At 39.4% G+C, this 24,201-nt stretch overlaps 1 protein-coding gene across 4 annotated transcripts; it reads right to left on the reverse strand.

The window, feature by feature from the left end:
* Window positions 1-1,561: 1,561 nt before the first annotated feature.
* On the reverse strand, window positions 1,562-22,327 carry EBAG9 (estrogen receptor binding site associated antigen 9). 4 transcript variants are annotated; one of them, XM_064646556.1, is made up of 8 exons: window positions 22,189-22,327; window positions 15,414-15,589; window positions 14,399-14,496; window positions 10,981-11,059; window positions 10,616-10,774; window positions 8,105-8,212; window positions 6,970-7,061; window positions 1,562-2,090 (listed from the first exon to the last, which is right to left on the reverse strand). In XM_064646556.1, exons 3-8 carry the CDS (start codon window positions 14,479-14,481, stop codon window positions 1,970-1,972), a joined length of 642 nt encoding a protein of 213 aa, XP_064502626.1. In that variant the 5' UTR covers window positions 14,482-14,496; window positions 15,414-15,589; window positions 22,189-22,327; the 3' UTR covers window positions 1,562-1,969. The 4 variants fall into 4 exon arrangements, with proteins under 4 accessions (XP_064502626.1, XP_064502653.1, XP_064502643.1 ...); XM_064646583.1 differs by having other exon boundaries at window positions 10,981-11,105; XM_064646573.1 differs by lacking the exon at window positions 22,189-22,327 and adding an exon at window positions 21,794-21,917.
* Between the last annotated feature and the right edge of the window lie 1,874 nt (window positions 22,328-24,201).

Below are 24,201 nucleotides of genomic sequence, written 5' to 3' on the forward strand. Positions count from 1 at the left end.
GAGGCCTAATTAAGCATTACATTAATTAATAGAAATCTAACAGATAATTTGATGTAAATAGTCAGTCCCCAAGAGTTCACAGAGATGGACATGAGAGCATCATGCTTGCTTTGCCGTAACTTCCTCTTCCGTGCTCTCCCATCTTGGGTGCCTGCAGTCAGCTGGCTTGCCTTGTGACACTGCTGCAATGGATACTGCTCAAAGGTCACTTTCAAAAGCTTTTAAATTATATTGACTTAGGGTCAAAATTAATAGTTAGAGGGATTCATGTAAATTTTACACAACCATGGAATTTTTTAGTTCCTAGATATCTCCTCTTGGGACTGAAACATATTACAGAAAATGCCTTATTATTCCTACTTCGAAGTATGTCTGTGCAAGGCCAAGAGAGCAGTATTTTACACGTGATGTTACAATGTTGGATTTCTCTTTTACTGCCACTATTGTTTAAGTGATCTTTACTTTGAGGGATCATGAAATGGAGCATAATTCAGAGGAAAAAGTAATCTTCAGTTCTAGGAGATGCATTCACCTGCAACTACGTGGGTTTCTTTTGCAGCAAGAGGCAACAAAGCAGCACAAACCTACACTTAAAAATGTCAATAGGCCAAACTAATTTCAAACCATGTTTTGGGCAGGCTACATTTAGCAGTAATGTTTTTAAATGTTTTTAAGTGCGCTGTTTAAGACATAAGACTAACACCAGCATAACATCAAAGCTTCTTCCCATCTTTAAATATCTTTCAGTCTGCTCAGCTCTCATAAGGCATTTAACTGCACTCAGCAAGAGGTGACAGAACTCCCAACATTCCTGGTAAAAAGTCCTTGCTCTGATCTCTATCCAAAATTCAGCTTGCATCCAAACCTCCACCTTTCCTCCTCCGGCTTCAGGGATGTAGACAGCTCAAGGAGCCCTTTGTAAGAAGAGGCCTGAAGTACTAAACTAAATGCTCCAGTCCCAGACTTCAGGGAAAAACTGGGCTTTGTTCCACAATCCATAGAGGATATGCCAATTGTTAAAAACACACCATCCTAATTTTTTTCCCCTCTAATATTACACTTTAGTCTTAGTCATGTCTCACCTGGATCCCACTGGTGTTGTACAGAGTAGCTAGGAGAAGACATCAGCCTCCAAGCACTTCAATAAAAACTCCCATCCTTTTTTCTGAGTTCAGAAGATGCTCACACCCACACCTGTTCGCACCAGAAGTCTTGTCTCAAAATGTGCAGGTGGGGAGGACATGCAGCACACAGGTTAAGGGTAAAATAGCAGATGTTATTGAATTCAGGCTTATAGCACAGGAACCAAGTCAGCTCCTTCCCGGGCTGAAGGGACGCCTATTTATAATCCCAGTAAACATTTTCTTTCTAACCCAGGAACAAAAAAAGCCTTTCTTTGCATAACCTACCAGGAGCACACTTTGAGTTGCAGGTCATCCATAACAAGTTATTTTCTCCTGCACAGGTCAATATGATCTCCCATGAAAAACTCTGAAATGTTTATAAATACATTGATAAAAACGCAAAAGCAGACATTTTTTATCAGGTAGGAAGCAAAGGGTTCTTTAAAACTGTTTAATTACATGTTTCAGGTAAGCACAGACAATACAGTAGATTTCCCACCACTCAATATTTACATTCTTTTCCCTAGGCTTGAGCTGTTCATTAAGTGTTTTTCAATCAACATCCTTGTCAATCACTTTTGCTCCAAGGAATGGTGCTGGAATAGAACTATTGCAGGAAACATTCCATCAAGGCATGATTTTCTGCGGGGTTTTTCTCCTTTAAGAACCATGTACTAGTAGTTCAAGATATTTTGGGAAAGTCCTGGCTTCCAAGATGATCTGAAGAATGCACTGAAACCAAGCACTGCACTGAAGTCCTATAAATAGTTAAATCAATACCCATATGTATGTTGTAGAGTTGAAATTTTCTTTTCACCAGCACTGCCATTGATGCTTGGTTTCTGTTAGGACAGTTTCACACCAATTTTGTTTTGTTCCTTTTTCATTAGCCTTTGTGCCTCTTTCTCCATTTTCTTTCGCTGTTGTTCTGCTGCTCTTTTTTCCCTTTCTGCTATCTTCTGTTGTCTGCAATTAAAGAAAACATGAATTGCTAAATAACAGGAATCCAATTTTCATTATGGATAAGGACTTCATACCTTAAGTTCCTGTCAATACATAGTTTATTATAACTAATAAAAACAGAGCTTCAGTCTACTGTTGTTAGGCTCAGAACAATTACTCTTTTATGGTGCTGAAGTCCTCTTTTCAAATTAACCTAAAATCATAAAATACCCTGAGTTGGAAGGGACCCACAAGGATCACCAAAGTCCAGCTCCTAGCCCTGCACAGGACACCACCAAGAGTTACACCCTGTGCCTGAGAGTATTGTCCAAATGCTTCTTGAACTCTGTCAGGCTTGGTGTTGTGATCACTTTCCTGGGGAGCCTGTTCCAGTGTCCAACCACCCTCTGGGTGAAAACCTTTTTCTAATATCCAACCTCATCCAATTTGGTCTTAGGCAGTAATATTTGTTCAATTATTTAGTAATCTAAAAGCCACTAAATTCTCAAAGTGAATCAGTGAGAGTTTAGGACAGTTATAAGGGCTAATGCAAAAAATAAAAACCTATGTAATGCTTTCAGTAGCAAGAGCACCCATCTTTTCAAATTCAGACCAAACCACTTTGACTTGTCTAGAACAGTGACTTGTGTCCCCCTTTTCCCTCAGTAGAAGCATCTGTAGCGACCCCCTTTGTAATGCAAGTACTGCAAACATTTTTGTCATGATCAGATGAGATGGTATCTTCCAATACTCCCCATCAGGAGTTGAGGATCTGTATTGTACACTATTGTCTGTTACAAATATAAACAATAGTCTTTATGGAAATAAAAAAAAATAGTAAGTCTTCAGTTGGGTATCCTTTTAGCATTATTATAATTGTTATAAAACTCCAGACATCACTCTCTTAGCTCAAAGAATCTGTCTTGCAATTTCAACAAATACATAGCTGACTACAGCAAAGAAAGAAAGAACACCAGAAAAATTCACTCATTTTATTCCCCTGCTTCAGCTAGAACATATTACTGAGTGGTGCAGGACCAACAACTGGATCCATACTCCAAGTGACACATTGGAGCTCTCTCCTGTATTATCTAAGTAGGTCACTCCTGCTTTGGATTCAGTTTATTAGATATGGAAAAACATCCTAAATTGCTTGCAAGAGGACTTTAAAAATGAAGCTTCATTAACTTGAAAAGGTGAAATTTAACACAGTTTTAGTAAGAATAAAGAACTGCTTATTAAAAGCGAATAAAGAATTCTAATTGATGAGGGAGTTAAATTTAAATGTATCTACATTATCTGATCACATCCACTTAGGTGTGTAAAACATATAGAGTTAAAAAGTATCATCACCTGAAGCAACCTTCTCTGGTAGATTCCAACTATGGACAAACTGGGCACACAAAACTTGGAAATATTTGAGGTACAAAGTCTACATATTATCTTTGTATTGAACAGGAGACAGACTGCACTTATTTAATACCTTGTTTCCCTTGATTGATTATTAATGGCTAGAAGTTTACTTATACTCTACTAAGCTGCTCTGCTGTCAGTCATGGAAGAATGAAAATAGTCATTCACATCAGGAGCTACCTCCCAAGTTAAGAGTAACTCAAAAGTTTTGGGGTTTTTGAGGTCATCACCCACTATTTACCTTCTACCTGAAAGCTGGACAGTTGACAGTGCTGTCAGTCGAGCATACGCAGAGTGATAATATTTGTCATTTTACAGTAGCAAATTTTCTTATATTCCCCACACCTCTGAACTGATGCAGAGGGGAAGAAGTGCTTTGTGCACCAGTCAATATGTAGAGACAGTAGTTTCAAAAAGCCACATGAGGTGTGCATTAAGCAATGCCACTGATCACGGCAGCTCCGGTTTCTTTCCCTGTGATGACACAGCGGCGCCTCCGCGCCCTCTACGGGCCAAGAAATTGTATTCGGTTACACCCATATGAGAGAGACCTTTCATGTCACCTCGGACAGAGCAACGGGTCACCCGAAAATACAAACAAATAGCTACTATAAACTAAAAATGCACGAGCTTAACTGTTCCCACTGGGAAAAAGTCTTCATTGGTAATAGAAAGTTTTAAGTTGTAGATAGGTATGTAAAATTTGCAGACAAATTCCAACTAACTCAAATAACTGAAAATCCAGTTTACCATCTGCTACACTGATTCATCCATCACTGGAAAATTTTAATGTATCCCAGCCCAGAACCTGCTGGATAGTGGGGAAAAAAAGAGACTACAGGAAGTTCTCAGGCACTAGTAGCCTAATCCTCAGCACTGCCTTTCTGCATGCTTTGCAGAGAGCATTTGGCTTACTGTACATGCTTATTTCAACTGTTATGTTTATGCACTGAGTCACCAGAGAGGCCACAGGATACAGTCTTCTCTGCTATTTCGCAGGCCACAGCCCATTTTTCCATGATTGATCAGCACTCCATTACTACACAAAAGTAATTCTAGTCTTAAGATATTTCTAAACACTAACTGAGCACCAACAGGTACCCAGACACAGCTAGCTGAGGGAGACCTTCACTTTTTCTGCACGCTCATTTTATTCTCAAAAAGCACCACTGGAGTACAGTCAGCACTAACACTCTGGAATGTTAGGAGGACTCTCTCCTCCATTTAGTAGCATCTTACACACGCTTCTTTCTACTGTTATCCTTGTGCACTGAGTCACCAGAGAGGCCATGGGATCTTCAGATCATTTTGCAGACCAGCATTAAGAGGAGACTCCATACCACTTCCTTATTACGGTCCGTCAAAAACAGAGCCAGGCCTGTCAAGTACTATACTAAAGTTTTACGTTAACATCAGATGTTAAATATATCACAGATGTCTATTGAAAGAGAAAGTGTGAACCCACCAGGTATTTCCTATCAATCTTGCTAAAAATCAGCCAGCACTTTGCTCATTTACAGATAAACATTGCCATTTGCGTGTCATGAATAAAACAAAGGTTTTACTTCACACAGCTGGGATACAGCTTACACAATGACCAGTTGTACTGAGGTAACCAAGTGGTATGCCATAGAGACAGCTACAGTTCCAATCATGTTCTAGCTACTGGAAATTAATTTAGACACATGCACATCCCTTCTATAAAAAGTAAAGTTTGATACTTTTTAGTGGGGCCAGGAAGGAATTTCATCAAAATTAATAACTTGAGCTGAAGCCTTTCAATAGTAAAGATGGGTTGAAATCTTTGTAATAGCTTCAACCAAATAACATGACACTTTGAAAAATGAAGGTTTAGGGAAAATCCCACTGTTATTGCCACATAAGAGATCTCTCTTCCTAAGTATTCTAGAGCACAAACCTGACAGTTGGCAGACAATATACCTTTGACCCTCCTGGAAATATCCACTGCACAAATTTTACACGCCAGAGACAAACTGGCATATACATACACCAGATCATTTTAGTAGCTAATTTGTATAGGACAAGCCCCTGCTTCTGAAAGTTTGAATGCTACTTTTGATAGTCCTAAAAACATCTGTAATGAAATGTGGAAAGGGTTAAGTAAAGTACTATGCAGCCTCTGCAGTTAGCAAAAGTAGTTGTTTTACTTCTCAGCTCAAAAAGAGCAGCATTTTTCATTGTCATTCATTTAAGTCCCAGTAGACTGCACTTCAGAGATTAAAGATCTTACTGAGCCTATTGTTATTTTTTATGGGAAAAACTACTATCCTTGGAACAAAACCAGCCCAAAGACACATCACTCATATCACAAAGCTTGTACTTCTGTTATGCATTACCAAAAGACAAGACTGAAACAGTACTGAAGTTAAAAAAAAAAACATATATTGACCAGAATGTACACATAAATGCTTAAGTTTACAAAAATATTTGCAGTACAATCTTTTTCTCACATGTTAAGCTGCTGCAGAGCAAGCTTAACAGAAAACAGAAACAATTAAGAATATTGCACTGAAAGTGTGCTGGTGAATTCCCTCATCTTATTCCACAGACTGAAAAAAGTAAGTTTTTCAAAACATTAAAATAAATAGTTGATTGGAATTTTTTTTTCCAGAAATTATCTTTTTTCCTTTAAAGATTCACAGTTCTAGAATGATTTTTTTAATATATCACGTCTTTATTTCACTTTATTATCATTACTGGACCACTGAAGCCATGTACTTGTGATATTGTGAGTAAAATGAGAACAGTCTAGGAAGCTGCAGCTATCTGAGGCTGGTTACCTGATGATGAAGCAACCAATAAAAGTTTGATAAAACCCTAAGTCACTGCAAAGTGAAATCATTGTGTGTGATTAACTTAAACTCAGTTTGCACCTCTTTAACCTCCATACTCCTTCTATGTGTTCTTAAAAGGGAAAAAAAAGAACACAGACAGAACAGATGAAGTATTCACTCCAACTTTGTGCAAGACTTTGATTTTACATTCAGCCTTATCAGCTAGTTTAGTTAAGTTGGCTAGAAAAGCATAGCTCTTATAGGGATTCCAAGAATATACTTAGTACTTCGTCTTTTATCCTGAACTACTTTTACTTTAAGCACATGGTTATGATCCTTTTTATAAGGACATCAAGTGGTATTTTACTTAACCAAGTTGAAACCTGTTACTTGCACATAATAAGTCACTGGGATTGGTGAGGCATCATTGGGCTGGTTTTTAGTGCGCATGTGCATGTGTATGTGTTAATGTGTTGTTCTGATGTTCCAGTGATTCTTGGATTTCCCCTGCTATCTCATCCACTAAACTGATTAAATCCAAAATGTCCTCTGCCAACTGCCAGTTACATAGAGATTAGATGCACAAAAATAATTTGTATTAAGAAGTGTTTAACAATTCTTAGCACTTACCAGAAAGGTGTTAAATAAGCAAACGAATTTGATTCTTTCACATGTGTCACATCAACTTCACTTACCTAAGAACTTCTTCTGCCTGCCAGGCAGCATCTTCCTCTTCTTCCCAGGCATTAGTATTTTCTTGCCAAGTATCCAAGTCTCCCAGTTCAGGCTGAAACAAAAGAGAAGCTCTAAGCACATGGAAAAAGAAAAAACATCGGTGTAGTTCCTGGATGTAGAGACAGGAAAGTTTCCTTAATATCTATTTTTAACCTTAGTGCTTAAGATTTACAGAAGTATTTAAGATATGGCAGTGCTTCTCAACTTATTGTCTATTAATTGTCTATTACTGCCTTTTTTCCTGCTCTAATACTGAGGTTTTCCAGTTGTCAAAGGGGTTTTTGGACAAAGGAAGGAAGGAAGTACTGGAATGCATTTTTGGGAAGAGGAAGATAAATTGAGCAGACTAAATAAGAAGATAGTGTAAAAGATTTCTGGAAGCCGCATGGACAAACCAACATGTATATCCACATGTTAGTATGCCCAGTATCGGCTGAGTGATGCTTTTACTCACTAGAAGTCCTTTCCTGAACTATTTTCATTATGGACAGTGCAGGGAGGTGGTACAACCATCCTGTACGGCTTCCTGCCTAGACCCTTTTTGCACTTTGCTAATTAAAGCAGAAGCACTGTTAAAGACAGCAAAGGGCAAGGGAGGGAAAGCATCTCCTGCTAAATGGTCATGCTGATAGGTAACTACACTATGTTTTCAAAGGCTAAAAAGCAAAAATTAGGAGACTGTTAGAATACAATCCCTACAGAAAGGGAAAAGCAGAAAGTTAAAACTGGGTCCAAGATAATAAAATAAAGGCAACACAGGAGGCTTTCAAAAAAGCCATCCACTCTTTTGTTAGTAACTTACTAGGTAGAACCAAAAAAGCCCTATAGGTCATTGCTTTAGCAGATTTGCAAGCAGAGAAGTGTATGGAAGTTTCTTACCTTTTTCTCTGTCGAGTTTCTCAGTAGAATATATTAGTTAAAATTAGACTAACTACTTCATTCTTTGAATCAAAGACTCAATTTTAAAACAATTTACATTATTCCACAAGTATTCTTCTTACTCCCCACAAAGCATACCTTAGATAGACTATTCCTTCCCCTACAGAACAGTCATTTAACCATCAAATACAAGATCAATACTTAGAGCATACTTACAGACTGGTGAATAAAAGGAATATCTTGTGTAGCTGCTAATCTGCTAGAGAATCCCGTGTTTCCCTCTGGAATCCCAAAATTTAAAGGCTCTCGTTTTTTAATAACTATCTGAAAATATTCAAAAACAAGAACAAAAAGTAGTAAATCAAAGCACGACACAGATTCCTTGGTGATCATTTAACTCTGTGCCTGTGAAGGTACAGCTACACACCACCACACTGTGTCTCAAACCTGGTCAGGTCCTGGAAGCTGTACAGCTAAATGAACTGATAAGTGAAAGATGTTAAATGCAAAAGAGAAGAACTCCCCCTCCCTACATTAGCTCCTTCTTTAGTCACATGGAAACCTATGACTGTATCAAGACAGAGAACGGGCACAAAGAATTACAGATCAAATATCTCCTAGAACTCATAAAAGCTGCCAACTACATGACATATTCCTTGGAGAAATCCTGCTTCTGTGATAGATCACTGTAAGATACTGCCCTTGAGGGTAGTGCTGTCTGCACTGCTGCACTGCACTGCAGTGTGAGCTCTCTCAGCTACTTTCACAGCATATCTGTGCAGACAGTTTCAATAGCTGCAAAGTAATTCTCTATCATACCATCTAGTAAAGCTCCCTACTGGACTGGTTTGGCTGAAAAACATGCACTAGTGCTTTTCCTAAAAGGTGTATTAGCAAATTTAGCCTGGAGAAGAGGAGGATCAGGGGAGACCTCATCACTCTCTACAACTATCCAAAAGGAGGTTGTAGCCAGGTGGGGGTTGGTCTCTTCTCCCAGGCAGCTATCAGTAAGACAAGAGGGCATGGTCTTAAGCTCTGCCAGGGGAGGTTTAGGTTAGATATTAGGAAGAAATTCTTTACAGAGAGGGTAATCAGGCATTGGAAGGGGCTTCCCAGGGAGGTGGTGGATTCTCCATCCCTGGAGGTTTTTAAGATGAGACTGGATGTGGCACTTAGTGCCATGGTCTAGTAGGATCAAGGGTTGGACTTGATGATCTCAGAGGTCTTTTCCATCTCGCCTGATTCTATGATTCTATGAAATTTAACATGGTTGCTACGATCACGTTTTCCTCCCTTGTCTTGACCTCAAGTCATAAAGTTACCTCATTTTGCCCACTTTAAGTCTCTGCTTTTTCCCAATGAGGCAGATTCACAGTTCCACTGACTGTACAAATGCTAGTATCAATGCAAGAAAGGAAACAGGACTAGACAGTGTTATTTAGCAATGACAGACTCTGTTATTTGACTGAAGTTCCATTTCCAAATAGGTGAGTGTAGATGAGTGGCAACACGAGTAGATTCTACCTCAAATCTTGGGGTTTATATTGAGGCAACATATGATGGAAATACAAACATAAATTCATATCTAAGTAACTAGGACAAGTTAACAGGAATATTCTTTACAGTGCATGCAGTCATCCCAAGATACACTTAAAATAAACCCAGTATACAGTACTCAAACAGCATGGACTCTTCTCCAGTTTTGTTCTGAACCTGAAGGTCATTCTATTAGGCAAAAAATGTCTGTAGATATAAAGGAGAAATCTCCTCAGTTCTCCTCTGCCCCTCAGATTTTGGGAGATCAAAATCATTCATTAGAAGAATTTAGTTTGCAGAATACTGCAGATCCTGAACGTACAGAAAACTGACACCAATATCACCTCTGGTTCATAGGACCACAGGAAGATTCAGGTTGGAGGGTGCCTCAGAAGGTCTGTAATCCAACCTCCTCCTCAAAGCACTGTCAGCTCAGAGGCTGATGAAAGTCATCTGGGCTTATCCACTTAGGGCTTGAAAACTTTCAGAGACTGAGCCTGCAAAACCTCTCTAGAAACCTGTTCCAGTACTTGGCAGCCTTTGTTGTGAGGTTTCCAACTGACTCAAAGACCTGTAAGTAACCAGCTGAAAGATTTGCACATAGAAACAAAACTTGTAATTACCAGAAGTTTAATCAGCATCTATTTACAGTCTTGATGCTCCTGTAGATATGACCTTCTGTCTTGTCTCCATAATAGAAACAGATATTTGAAGAGCAAGCTATTTTGAAATACCAGTCCCCTAATTCCAGCCTCCCAATATAACTTCATTAAAGAAGTAACCATTGTTTTCTGAAACTGCAGTGCTGCTCCCTCAGACTTCAGTAGACTAGGACATGGAATGTCTCTGTTCAAATAATGGAAGGGTATGAGCATAAGCATCTTAGTGCAGTGTTCCACTATTAGAGAGTTCTCACACTATACTTCCCAGAACCTTCAGACTATGAAATTATTCCTAAGTTTCCAATAACATTAAGACTAAAGATGTAAACATGAAATAGCATCACATTTGTTAAAATCTCAAAGTCAGCATTTTTAACTGGACATGTTAGACTACACACAAGCATCTGTTCTCCTTTCAACAGGTCAGCTTAATTTTACTAACAAGCACATTCTATAAGTTGATTTACTTACAGCCTACTTTAAAGCAAGGAAAACCCTTCATAAGTATAGCTGAAAGTGCAATACTTACTTTTTGAGTTTTTCTTATAGTTGGTGTCATATCTTTGAAATAATCAGGTTCCATTTGTTCCAAAGGATTTTGCTGAGCAGCCACATTACCATTTCCACCTTCAATCTTCACACTGGTAGGTGCATCTTCATCCCATGAAGACCAGTCTTCTACTTCAGGCTGAACAGAGGTATATGGTACAAGTTAATACTATCTGCAAGTAAAAACTTGTCTTTTTATATCTTGCTAAGATATATACTTAATATTATACAGCATATGTAATAGTATTATATCTTTCTTGGAAATATACCAATGCTGTTGTAGGACTGCTATAATCACTCTGTTAAGAGATTATCTATTAAATCACCTACCACTTTAACAATTACCTGTTTAGGAACAGATGAATAATCCACTGTAGTTGGCAAAGTTATTTGGTCTCCACTTAACTTTCTCCCTCTTCCAGACCTGAAAGAAAAATGTAGGATTCCTCCAAGCTCTGAAAACATGAGCACTAAGTTTAAAAAAAACAAAAAGGAAGTCTGAGAACAGCACTACTGAAAAGAGTCATGGCTAAAACATTTAGTGCTTCAACTACCTTAGTATTAACTACTGCCTGTAAAAGTCCGCTGAGCAAAGGAATTTTATCATGAATTTAAAGTGGTGTTCACATGAATTTCAAAGTGCAATTTAATGTTCTAACTGCAGTGGAAGAGGAGACATACTTCTGAGAAATATGAAAATGGACAAACTAACTCAATTATTTGCATAAGTCAGTTACAATTTTTAGGTTGTCAGTGTTTATAAAGCAAGCACTAGTGATACACATTTGTCAAAGAACTATTTCTGCTGTACACTGAGAAATTTTTCTATTTGTCTTGGATGCTAAGCTGTGTCTAGCAAATCGCTTTCTGAGCTGCTTGATTTGAAAGCCCTTCTAAAGTCCTTTCTCCTTCAAAATCTAAACAGAGGTAATACAAGATTATGCAAGTCAACAGCTTTTGTTCAATTCATGCTTCTACTAAAACAATACTGTTTCAATGCATTTCAGCAACTATATCAAATAATTTTAATTGAAAACAAACACTAATGCATTGCAGATAAACCACCTAGATATTTACTTAATGACAGTATTCAAACATCAAAATAATAATTAAAATATTCTTAGCTGACATTCACTATATTTTAAAACCTTACAACACAAAAGAATGAAATTATGGCTTACACTCATGTTTTCCCCAAGGAGTTTAAGCTCCTGTAGCAAAAGAGACATGTAATTGACCTTATTCAGCTTGGAAAAGTTAAGTTTTGGTTCTTACTACTGACGAGAATAAAACTGGGAAACTTCAACTTGTAGTTTCTATCCATTAGTTTTAGTATTATAGAACATACTACCATCTACTCAGACTAGCTGAATTGCTTGTAATATCACCTCTCTGTATGCTGGTAAGTGACTAGATGTATTTTTTCAACTTTAGGCCCAATAGATTCCTCCTTAGGAAAGATCAGATGCTATCATCAAATTTTCAAGCTTTAATATAATTCACTCTAGCCCCTTTACAAACTATTCCTTTAAGCTGCAAAGCAACAGAGTTTAAGGGTAAAGGAAGGTGAAAACAGTGTTTCCTCAAACACATTAGAGACTTCTGCTAGAGACATCTGATTGACTAGACTTAGGTGACATCTCTAAAAGAAACTCAAGCTTGGAAGCATCCACCTTCAGACCTGTACAACACACATATCTTTAATACTATTCTAAGCCATCGCTTTGCACTTACGTGCACTCTGTTTATATGAACTAGAAGATTCCAGCAATGGAATGGCTTGTAACAAACATTCATCTAGTCAAAATCATTACACTAACAAGGGTGAAGGTAGGAGGAAAGCTTTTGTCATACAACATGGGAAAGAATATGCTACACAGAGCAGTACTGAGGAAAGGTTACGTATCTCCACTTCTACATAGGGAACAAGATGCTTACAGGAAGAGCTGCTTCACAACCATCATTAGACAGATATTGATCACTGCTCTGAATGTCAAATGCCACAAGAATTCTTGGTTTTGTTTCTCCTTACTAATCAGCAACATCCACATTTCTCAGCTGGAGGAAGTAACTAGAGAGTTTAAACAGATGGACGTTTCATCTCTTTTTATACTTATACCTTTTATTTCCTGGAAACTGGATTCAGGCAGGCTGTCGTTTATCAAAAGAAGATTTCACTAAAGAGATGACTAATGCTCTATGTAGGTTCTGTGCTTACTAGGAAGATGCACAATCTCTACAGGTACTTGTATAATCTAAGTAAGTACTAGCTCATATCCAATGAATTAGGATGCACATTTAATCAAATCACATTTGCTGGTTATCAGGCATACTCATATGCAGGGATGCATTACAGAAACACAAAATTTATCAAGCTACACTTTTCAGCTGACAGTAAACAGGAGAAACATCTGTAGTTAATGAACTGAATTAATTTGATCCACTGACTTGTTTATGTGAAAGATTTTAAATTTTCATTCCTTCAGCTAAATACTAGTCACAAAATAAAAGGTTTTCTACTTTTTTTTACTCCCAAGCAATTTCTCAGCTGTTCATTTCAAGGTTTTAGTTCATTCAGAATTTGAAAAAACTATGAAAATACTGTCATTACATCTACAAAACAATTATCAGCTTACAAAAACTATCTTAACACTTAGAGAAATGAGCAGCCCATATAATATAGAAGTTATCAACTCAGTGTTTTGACTTCTTTCAGAACTTGAACAGAAGTATTCTTAATTTAATTTGGGATTCAAATCACAGACTAACATTGACATCTATATAGTTGTATGAAGCATTAAAATGTATCTTTTTAAAGTTTCACTAGATCTGTTGTGAATTCACCAACAAGTTGAGAGCTTCCCCTTATTTTTGGAACAAGTAAAGGCGAAGAGGAAATGAACAGTTATTTTCGGTCTACTCTATACTCTGCATATGCTTTAACCTCACTGGCAAAGTTGTCATCATCATACACAAGAGGAGAATGCATTTCTCCAGATTGGTATTTGTTCATGTAAAGCAACGTGCTTCAAGAGTGGCAAGAAGCACAGTAGTTCATGACAGCACAGTGCCAAGATCTGCCTCAGGTGCTCTGCTACTGTACTACTGAACTCTACTACCACACAACTGTAACTCTTGAGGGTTTTGACAATGTTTCTAAGTATTGCAATGCTGCATTCACAGGTCTACAACTCAAAAGAACACTACGTATGACTTACAAGAGTAACCAAAAAATAAGTCATTATTCACCATAAAAAAAAAAAAAAAACCAAAAAACAGTTTCCCTGAGTTTCCATCACTGTCCTCCAAACTTTTGAAAGAATCTTCAATAGGGAGAAGAATCTGAAGTCTCAGGCAACCGTTTTTTGGCAAAGCAGGATAAGAATTGCTTACATTTATAGTGAAAGCCAACTGCCTGATGACAGGGTGGATGCTGCCATTAACTGAACAGCTTTTCTTCTAGTTTGTCATGGAATAGTTTTAAAAGGCAATTTTAAAACCCTAGCACAGTTGTTTAGAAAACCTCATTCAGCTATCATACAACAAAATACACTCACAAACGCACTACACAGACTTTTGGAACTCTAGAGGAATATGCAAATTAAAGAATTACTTTCACTTAGTTTTCATCTGTCTTGATTGTTTTGCAGTTAGTAAAATCAGAACTGGGAAAATTGGTGGGTGGGTGCTGGGAGAAGGAAAGAAGTGTAAGAACCTGTAGTTGAAAAAGAAAATGCAACCAAATTAAATAAGACATGTTTACCTGCATATTAACTTTTTAACGAAAGAAAGCACTGCTGCCAGGCAAGTACAGACTTTAAAGAGTCGAAACTGTGTTATGGCCATGGTGAGAAACCCTTCCTGCAAAAGAAAAAAGTTAGATGCAGAGGATTATACATCTTTATACAGTTCTTAAAGCCAACTACCTTAGCTGCTGCTAAGCAAGGAGCATTCTGTGAAACTGTATTAATGCAAGAAAAGAGAGGAGGTACCTGGAACAAAGATGCTACCTGCCTACTATCAGAGCATTTCACTGATGTAAATAATACAAGGTATCTAATACATATGGCCTTTAAAGAGACAGCACATAATCATAGAGAAAGTCATAGTTAAAGACATTTTTAAAGGGGAATGCAGGCAACCAGTTGCAGTGATGGCACAGCTGACCTGTTTCAGACACTGCCAGTCACACAACACTGGCAATGAAAGGAGAACAGAATAAGCATCAGAGAGAACCTCATGCTTGCTTGAGCATGTCTTGCATATACAAATTATAAATTTAGCCATTAAGTTGAAACCCAAAATTGGCTGTTTAAATTTACTTTTAATTTTGAGAGAAATGTATGATGAGAATAAACAATGTTTATTTTAGAGTCAGTGTCACTGAAAAATCATCATCAAAGAAAGACTGTTCATTTGTGTGCACTATAGCACCAGTTGACCCCAGATCTATTGGTTTTTATATGCCAGACTGGATCATGATAGCAAACCCAGCCCAGAAAAAAAATCTTTGGCTGAGGCCACTCCTGTTGGTAGCTATTTTTCAGTGACAATTTCATAATCTAGAGAATTTATACTCAGTATACCACATCATTCCAACAGATCACCTCCAATAGATACAGACTGACTCAGAATAATCTGATGCAATTCAAGGATCCCTTTTCTCTTCTACAGGTGAACATGTCAGAGTAAAGAATAAGAGGTTAGGCTTCACAAATAGCTTTTCATTATGTACATCTACACTTGTAACAACATTTTCTGTTGCAAATTTAACATACCTCCTGGTGAGAAGAGAAGGCAGCCCTGTGACATTTTCCTCAGGCCATGAGTATTCCATGGAAGGACAGCTTGATTTCAAATATGCTATGGCATTTAAATCACTTTTTATACTCCAGGCTTTAAGTTAGGAAGAGTCAGGAAGGTGGATCATTAGGTAGGCTGCTCCAATACTGTCCTGAGGATTTTATTAAAAAGGTACATAATGGGATTTGTGAGCTTCATGGAGCATAGATTTATTTTTATTGGTGCTCATTTGCTACATAATGTAACTACTATTAAACACTGCAGTAATTATAGTACTGGAAATATTGCTTCACATATAGTCCAGAATAGGAATTTCTGCTACTGAAAAATCATACCGGGTGGCTCTTAAACAAACAGGCCCTTTTACTGTGAAGTCGAAGGTTAAGTCAGTAAGTAACCACCAAATTACAGACCACACTGCCAAGCTGTAGCTCAGGAGAAAGGTCTCATAGGACACGTGTCAACTCTACTTCAACATTACTGTTGTCTTATTTCATTTCATGGGAGACTTAAAAACACAGAGAACCTGATACAGTAGTGGGTTGGCTCTTGTCAGAGACTGAAATGGTTAATGATTTATGCATTCCAGGAGTTTGCAGGCTTTGACTTTTGCCCTAAAAAGGCACAGAGATACCCCAGATGGACAGTTGAGCCCATACCCTCAGTGCTAAGCCCAAAAAGGCAAGAAGATGCCTCAGATGGGCTAAGCCCTAAAAAGGCAAGAAGATACCTCAGGTGGGCAGTTGGGCCCATCCCTCCCTCCAGTGCTAAGCCCTAAAAAGGCAAACAACTCCTCATGCCAGGGAGGTGCAAAAGCATGCTGAGGGTATATAAACTGACTGGTGACTTTGGGAATTTGGGTTCTCCTTCTCCCCCACTGCCTGCGAATCAATACCATCGCTCTCAAGCATCGCTGGATCCAGTGGGCGGTGACTTATGTCCATTTCTTTTGCACTCTCAGCTTCTCTTTTCCCTTACTCTCATCCTGTTTTTCCTCTCCCCTAAACAGTTTCTCCCCCCTCCAAAAGTTATCTCTATGTTGCATTGTTTTATGACAACACCCAAAATGCTAGCATACTTGTTGATACAAAATTATTAAAATAAACTTTGTTTTCAGACACAAATTATTTAGTGTCGTTTCACTTTAATCCACCCCAAGGGAATTATCAATAACAACCTGAGTTACCCCCCCCTTCCCCTTTTTCTGGGGCGGGTCGTAACAGCTCTTCATCTGACAGAAACAGGAAGCAGCCAGACTTCCCACAAAGAAGCAAGAACAGATATCATCCGAGACATTTAGCTTTTAGTTTAAAAGACTGGACCATCATTTCATATCATGCTCAAGCACTTCCTTACCTTTCACAATGAGCAATGTTGACAATATCTAGATGACAAAGAATGCATCAGTCAAGAATTTGAAGGACTCAGAAATAACAGAAGTTAATGAAAGCAGAGTGGATAGTAATTAGATGGAAATTTTTCTATTCTACGGGTAGAAATTATTGTAAACTAACACTGAATTGGTGAAAGAAAATACTATTTTTAGAAGAGATAACTAGAAGCTATCTACCTAGCATGAAGAGCAGGTGACCTGCTGAAATAAAAATAAAGGAATACCTTTTCTGAAAGGAAGCTTGTTTAGAAGCTCACTCCACTCTAGCAGAATTCACTTTTCTACCAGCTTGGAGGGCAGGAGACAAGGCATAGAATAATACTCAATATTTGAAAGAGTAAAGCCATCTTTCCCTGTTCAGACTACCTAACTGCCACACTGGACAGTACAGACAGATGCTTAATTAAAAAAAACCACACCCAAACTATTGATTGAAAAGGTTGGTTTAGGAAGAAACCATTATTCAAAAACCTCTGCAGACTCAACATTACTTATGCTGCAAGTCAAGGGAGTAGGAAGGTTGCTAACTGCAAAACTAAAACCAAAAAAACCTTCAGGTGTGTCAATGACATATATATATATATATGTATATATGTATGCATACATATTTATAAGCCCAGTTTTTCAACTCATCTCTATTTTTTCTTTTATTAAACTGCATACTCTATTTTAGATTTATTCTCAATATAAAGCTAAACAACTGAAAAAAACCCAACAGAATCCACAAGAAGTCTGGCTTGCAGGCTTATGAAATCCAATGTTGGCAAGAATTAGCCACCAGAAGTTAATCCATTTTAATCCATTTCCCAGGTCATTCCTATAGATGAGTGACTACATCCAATATCACCAGCATGCCTGTTTGGCAGGGTTCAATAGGTATTGTCATTCCCCACAACAACCAGATAACGAGTGCCTCTCCACTTTCCACATGTCACACAAAGATTTCGATATGACACGCACAGCCACTTAACATATTTGTGTTAGAGCTGCATTTCACTTCAACTGTGGCAGAACTAGGCCCTTCAAGGGTGGAACCTGATGGTCTTGGAGGTCTTTGCCAGCCTTAATGATTCTATGATTCAAGACAGTAGGCACTGTTTTGTCTACCTCTTCTCCGAGTGTTGACTACAGTCTTCCCAATTAAGCTCTGTAAACTAGAAATTGTCAGAGGCACAACCAGAGTTTTGGCAACAATATGCTATCATGTAACCATAGTGATATTACATTAGTTTTTATACTGCTAATTAAGATATGAAGCAGTATATTTGCATTAATTTTAGCAACATGCTAAAAGCTGTTTAAAACACAATCTTAACCCAGTTATTGTCTCAAGATAAGGACAGGTCAAGCATTGTCCCCTGTGTCTGAAACTGCACTTGAAATGTGCATTGTTGCTCTAAGGATAGCACTACCTGAAAAGTTAAAGGTTTTGAGTTTTCTTTGGTGGCTTTTGAGGTTGGAGTTTTTTGTGTTTGGGATTTTTTTTAAGGTAATTAAATTTCTCAAAGGTAAGCAATACTCTGAAGTAGCTGTATGAATACAGATGTACACAGAACCTTAATTTTCCTCAGTTCACTGCAAGTCTTATTCACCTGATACTGTTACACTAAACTTGTTACGTGAAACAAGCTTTTCATTCTTTTCTTGTCCATCCTTCTCAGACACTGGAAAGAAGCACAGCCATGTATCTTCCCTTTCTCATGAATGGTAGGGCCACAACATTCTGTCTTCCTTTTCTTTTAAGCCTTTCCTTGATAAACAATCCTAAAAGGAACTACAACTGCCTCAGCAGTCAACTATGACACAGGATGACAGAGACATAGTACTAAGTGGCAGTGCTGCAGCAAGAATCCTAACACATTTCTTAACAGATAGAGGCAAAGGTGAAACACCAGACTAAAATTCAGAAAATCTGATAGGAGTTGTCTGTTAGCCTGATGCAACCTTCTGCAAATCACACCTCATGCCTCAGCTTCCAATTTATAAAACAGGATAGAGATTTCCTTCTCCCACTATTGAAATTGCTTCTAAGGTGTTACATTTATCAGACTTACTGTGAAATGAACTTTCCTTACAACAAACATAAATAAGCAAGTAAATCAAGACATGAATCCTAATTAAATTAATACTAGTGGTCAACTCAACAATTTTGTAACAGATGTCAAATTTCGATGGAGTTTGACTTGTGCAGTTCATCCTGCCTTCCACTGGTAAAAAGTCACAGCAGCTGCTCACATAAAGATGAACACAGAAAGGATTAAAGGATAGCAGCAGCAAGATGTTAAACACTTTAGAGCCAAGCCAGAGGAATGAGGCAACTTATACATTTTATGGATCCATAAAGGAAACAGAATGAAGGGAAGGAAAGTTCAGAAGTTTATTGAACAGAAACATTTTTACAGTGCTTTCAGCTTGCAGCAGTGGCCTCATTAGAACTCCTGGCACCTCTGATTTCACTAGAAGTGGCCAGCGCAGTCCATCCTCAGATGGACTGGTTAGTCAACTATGGTTCAATGAGCAAGGCTCTCACTCACCATCACTGCACAATGAGCACACTGTCACCTGGAGTAGCACTTCCTCTTTCATATCTAACTGTACACACAAATACCACTTAAATAGTATTTCAACAGACAAAATTTAATTCTAAAATAAAGTCACTTTGTGGCACTAAAATTGCTTTAGAAACTTTTTTTCTCCTAATGGACTCGTCTACTACTGTCAGTGAAAAAGATGCCAAAATACTCATTACACAGCACCTATCCTGCTCTCCTTTGTTCCTCTACCATGCCAACTGATTTGTGCAGCTTACTTTAGATATCATCTTTGAAAGACAATTTCTGCCTTGAATTACTAGTGCCTTGTGAATTGATTACATTTTCTTTCACATCAGCTCATCTGTGACTCTAGAATGAAAACACGAAGACATTTTGGAATCAGTGACTTTAATCCATATTAAACACAGCTAGATAAATAGCAAGTATGGCTTCTAAATCAAGATTAAAAATAACTTGTCTGAAACTGAAAGGTTCCCCTCCACGTACATATTTACATAAGGAGCCACAAAAAAAGCCTCACTCTTCTAAAGTAAAAGGAGAAGTTCATTTCCTAGTACAAAAGATTAACATGGCCTTGAGTGTTTACATTTGTCAGCACCAAAACTCCATACAGGTTAAGTGGTGCTTTTATGTTTTCACTATAACAGCTGATAGAAACCTAGCAAGGTTTCAGTGGCAAGGACAGGATTTCTTAAAAGTTTATTTTGTATGAAATTTTACAAAAGTAGAGTGGCCACGTCAATCTGATGATGAGCAAACAGGTTTACAGGGAGATAAAATTTCATGAAAATTAGTAGATAGAGCTAAAAACCCTATTTTCAAGCACACAAATCCTCCTGCAAATCATGTACGTTACAAGAGCTACAAAGACATTACGTATTTTGAAAACAGCAACATAATGATTCAGGAACAGCAGTCAGTCAAGTACTAAAAGACACAACCAGCATCTCCTGCATTTTAAAGACAGCCACCATGATTCTGTAGCCTAATTAGAGGTTCAAATTCCCTCTTCTTGGTTGATTTCTGTGTTTGTTTTTTCTTTGGTTGTTTGCTTGTTTTTTCATCTCTTTATATAGAAACATAATATTAGGAACACTGAATGTGGTGGAAAAAGAACTTACCAGAGTCTTGACCACTGATTTTGATAAATGGGTAGATAAACAGCATGACTGAACCTCGAAGCCATGCTACCATGCCATTAAACAAAGGAGCAGAACCCAAAGGGAAGATTAAAAGGCATCTCCTTTATCTAATTATATCTCTGTAATAGGTACTGTTGTTTCAGCAAAAAAGTTCCAACTTTCAGTGCAAGCATCCTAACTAGGCAGTTGAGGTAGCTGTGATGAAAGACAGCTCACTCCTATAAATCACAGGTAAAGTCATCCAAGGTGCTCAAATCCAGGAAGAGATTTCAAGACTATTAAGAGCTGGAGAAGATACCAAAATTCAAGACAATATTTTGTCTCTCTAACTAAAGGCAGCAAAAATATGTGACTGCAGGCAGTTCCTAAGTTATTCCTAGACACCCAACACTCTGATATAAAACATACAGAGTTTCAGCTCTTTTTTAAACATGTCAGTCCTAGAGCCATAAAACTACCATAGTAATACAACCACATCTCACCCCTTCCTCTCCAAGAAACTGAATATAGCTCGAATCTTGTTAATGTGGACTCTTGAAGCTTTCTGTTCTGAATTAGAATAAGTTCTACTCTTCAAGGCAACATTAGTTAAAATAGAAAGTTTATGTCCACTGACTGATCACAGTCATTCTGCTGCATATATGCTGCTGTCTTCTGAAAACCATGCAGAACAGAGATTGAAGTAACACAGTCCCATGATACTACACTACAACTTCTGCAAAAAGTCTTTTACATAATGCACTAACTCGTGTAAATCACTTCGCAACACTGAAAAAGTTCTCAGACACAGAACCAGAGTTCAAGAGACCCCAATTCTGTTCCAGTCATTATCTGTCACCCTGGACTTAAGTTTTCTGTAACTACATGGAACGCCAGAGACAAATTAACACGTTCTCATTGTTACTACCACAAAATTACCTTGCGATGCATGCTGTCTCAGCAAGAACCAGCTATTTACAATGAATGTACACTACAACATGGCCTACAAGAAATTTCTGCAGTGCACATCTGTATTGCCAGAGAGCTATAAAGCAGCAAGCTATGCTATTTCTCATTAAATAAAAGTAACGTTTCTAGTTAGTGCAACTAAGGCACTTACGATGTGAATTCACGACCACGGAACAGTGCCCCACCGTTCTCCTGACCAGGCCAGGCTCTAGTGTTATTGGACAAAGCACTGTAGCCAGATGGTAGCACTTAATTTTTCTGTGATCTGCTAGAGATTCTCAAGACTTTATAAGTGTGCTAAGAAACCTTCACATCACCTTTTATGAAACCTGCCGGCCAGCGTGAACAATGAAGAGTTTCAGACCAAGTAACCCCAAGCAGCGCCGTCCCACTGCCAGCTCTGACAGGACGCGCGCCCCCCGCCCTTTGACACAGGCTGCCAAGCCTCCCAGTTCCCCAAACGCTGCCTATCTGCTCGCCCGTCGCTCCACGTTCTTCCCAGTCCGTGAGATTCCCCCCTCTCCGCCTCGGACGGGGCCCGGCCCAGCCGGGCAGAGGCGGCGGGCCCGGCGCTGCGGGGCCGGGGCGCTGCCCGGCAGAAGCGCGAGGGCGGCTCTGCCCCGCGGCGCGAAGGCGCACGGGCCGGGCCCCTGCCCGGCAAGGCGGAGCGGCGCCCGGCGGCGCAGGACCGAGACCGACCCTCCCCGCTCACCTGCCCCGGCGGGGAGGCCTCGCCGCAGAGCGCGGGGCTCCAGGGGCCGAGGCGGCCGCTCCCGCAGCCTCCGGCCGCCCCTCATCCACAGCCGGGCGCGCGCCGCTCCGCCGCCGCCTCGCGCGCCGCCATCTCGGCCCCGTCACCCGGGAGACGCTCCCGCCCCTTCCGGCCGCGCCGCTTCCCTCGGTCCCGATCCCGGAGCACGGCCGGGCCGCGCTGCTCCCGGCGGCCTCACCACGCCCGCCTCTGCCCCGCGGCTCGGCACAGCGGCCGCCGGGCCGCGGGGGAGTCCCACCCGGGTCTTTGTCCCCTGGAGGAACTGCGATCAAAAGACATTGTGCTTTAGCGGTCTCAAGGTGCTGCACACGTGGCAGTAAAGGTTCCCGTGTGGTCGTCGGGAAGCTGAGCTGTAAATCTGGTTGCTACTAAGAAACAAACGCCGCTGACAGGTGCGGCCTCAGTGTCCCCGTTTGTTCACCGAGGTGATTCGCGAAGTGCTTGTCCGTGTTAAGTGATCTAACGGGCTGGTTAAGTGATCTAACGTAAGGTTTTCCAGAGCTCTCTAAGCTTCCGCTTCTGTTTCATTCGGTATGTGAGGTAAAGGGAGGTTTTGTCCCCTTCTCACAGGGAAACCTAGTCAATTCTAGGGCAGCACTAATATAATTTCCCTTCAACTCCAAGCCATGATGCCCAGCTCTCTTTGCACTGTTTAAGCATCTTCCCTTAAACCCTTCCTCTTCTGCTAGTACAGTCAGCCAGCCTGCTGCTGTTGTCTGTACCTGGGTTCTGGCAGTGAGGACATGGGTGATAGGGGGAAGGCTCTTGTGAGAAGGCACTGGTATCATACAGTCCCATGTCCTGACAGACACTGTGACTGCACTTCCCCAACGCTTCATCAGGAAACAGGCCCCAAAGGGACACGGAGCCAAGCATGATAGGGCTGGCTGTGGGGCAAAGACCTCGTCAGCCGGGATGGGGGCAGGGCAGTCTGGAGGCAGCTCAGAGTCCAGCCTGCAGGGCAGGATTCTGGTGATGAGCAGATCTGAGGACAAGCCAAGAGTCAGTGTGCTGGTCCAGGATCAATAGAGTCCTTAGCGAGTCAGGGCACAGTTGTGGCCAAGCTCAAGCACTTCTACAGTGTTACTCATGTGGGATTGAAACGCTTACGCCTGCAGAACCTGCCTTCAATAAGAGAAACTCTGGTTTTAAGACCATTTCAAAAGCATTTGTGTAGCAGAGTTATACCTCTCAGTATAGCTTTCTTTCTAAAGCTGAAACTAGAAAATAATCTTCATCTGTAGTCACACAGAAAAGCAAAACTGCTAGCATGACACACTGGGAAAGGTTAGGTTATGACAATAGCCAGTTCCATTTCTTTTGGGAATGCATTCAGGTTGTGTCATTACTGTCTATATACTCAAAAGGGAATATGACACAGTGAGAAGAAAGTATTTTAACATATGCGTATAAACACCCACAATTAATATAAAAACTGCCAGAGTGGTTCACCCACACCATCCTCCCAAGTGCACAACAGACCTATGTGTGGCTGTTGCATCAATGAAAAAATCCTGGAAATTGGCAGACCACTAATGAAAAATAATTGCCTTCTTAAAAATTATGCAATTCCAAAATTAGTAATAATATAAACATCATTTATAAAAGAAATGTTCACAGGAATAAATACTTCTTTGTTTAAAAATTTCATTAACCCTCAGCTCTGAAGTTTTAAACTTGGATTCCTTTGGATCAATTAGTTTTCCTAAAGAGATCCTCTGAAATCTTAGATATTTCATTGCCACATCAAATGCAGTTCTGCTACAGTAAACTAATCAAACTTTTGAGGGAACTATTCTTTTTAAATTAATGCTTTTGTTTTACAGATATTAAGGCATAAACATATTGAACCACATTATCTGACAATTTGCAAGTTTGTTAGTGTCATTTCTTTTATATCTAAAGCAATTTCCATCATTTCAGAGGCTGATGGTTCCATCATCCTGATACATT

Source organism: Pseudopipra pipra, chromosome 1, assembly GCF_036250125.1.
Source record: "Pseudopipra pipra isolate bDixPip1 chromosome 1, bDixPip1.hap1, whole genome shotgun sequence".
Classification (NCBI taxonomy): domain Eukaryota; kingdom Metazoa; phylum Chordata; class Aves; order Passeriformes; family Pipridae; genus Pseudopipra; species Pseudopipra pipra.

What these genes read in the sequence shown, in the direction of transcription:
- EBAG9 (XM_064646556.1), bottom strand. Translation starts at nt 14,481, where the DNA reads ATGGCCATAACACAGTTTCGACTCTTTAAAGTCTGTACTTGCCTGGCA. An exon ending in CTATAAGAAAAACTCAAAAA is followed by an intron (nt 8,213 to 10,615) that starts GTAAGTATTGCA and finishes GAATATTTTCAG; the next exon opens with ATAGTTATTAAAAAACGAGA. An exon ending in TTCCTTTTATTCACCAGTCT is followed by an intron (nt 7,062 to 8,104) that starts GTAAGTATGCTC and finishes CTTTTGTTTCAG; the next exon opens with CCTGAACTGGGAGACTTGGA.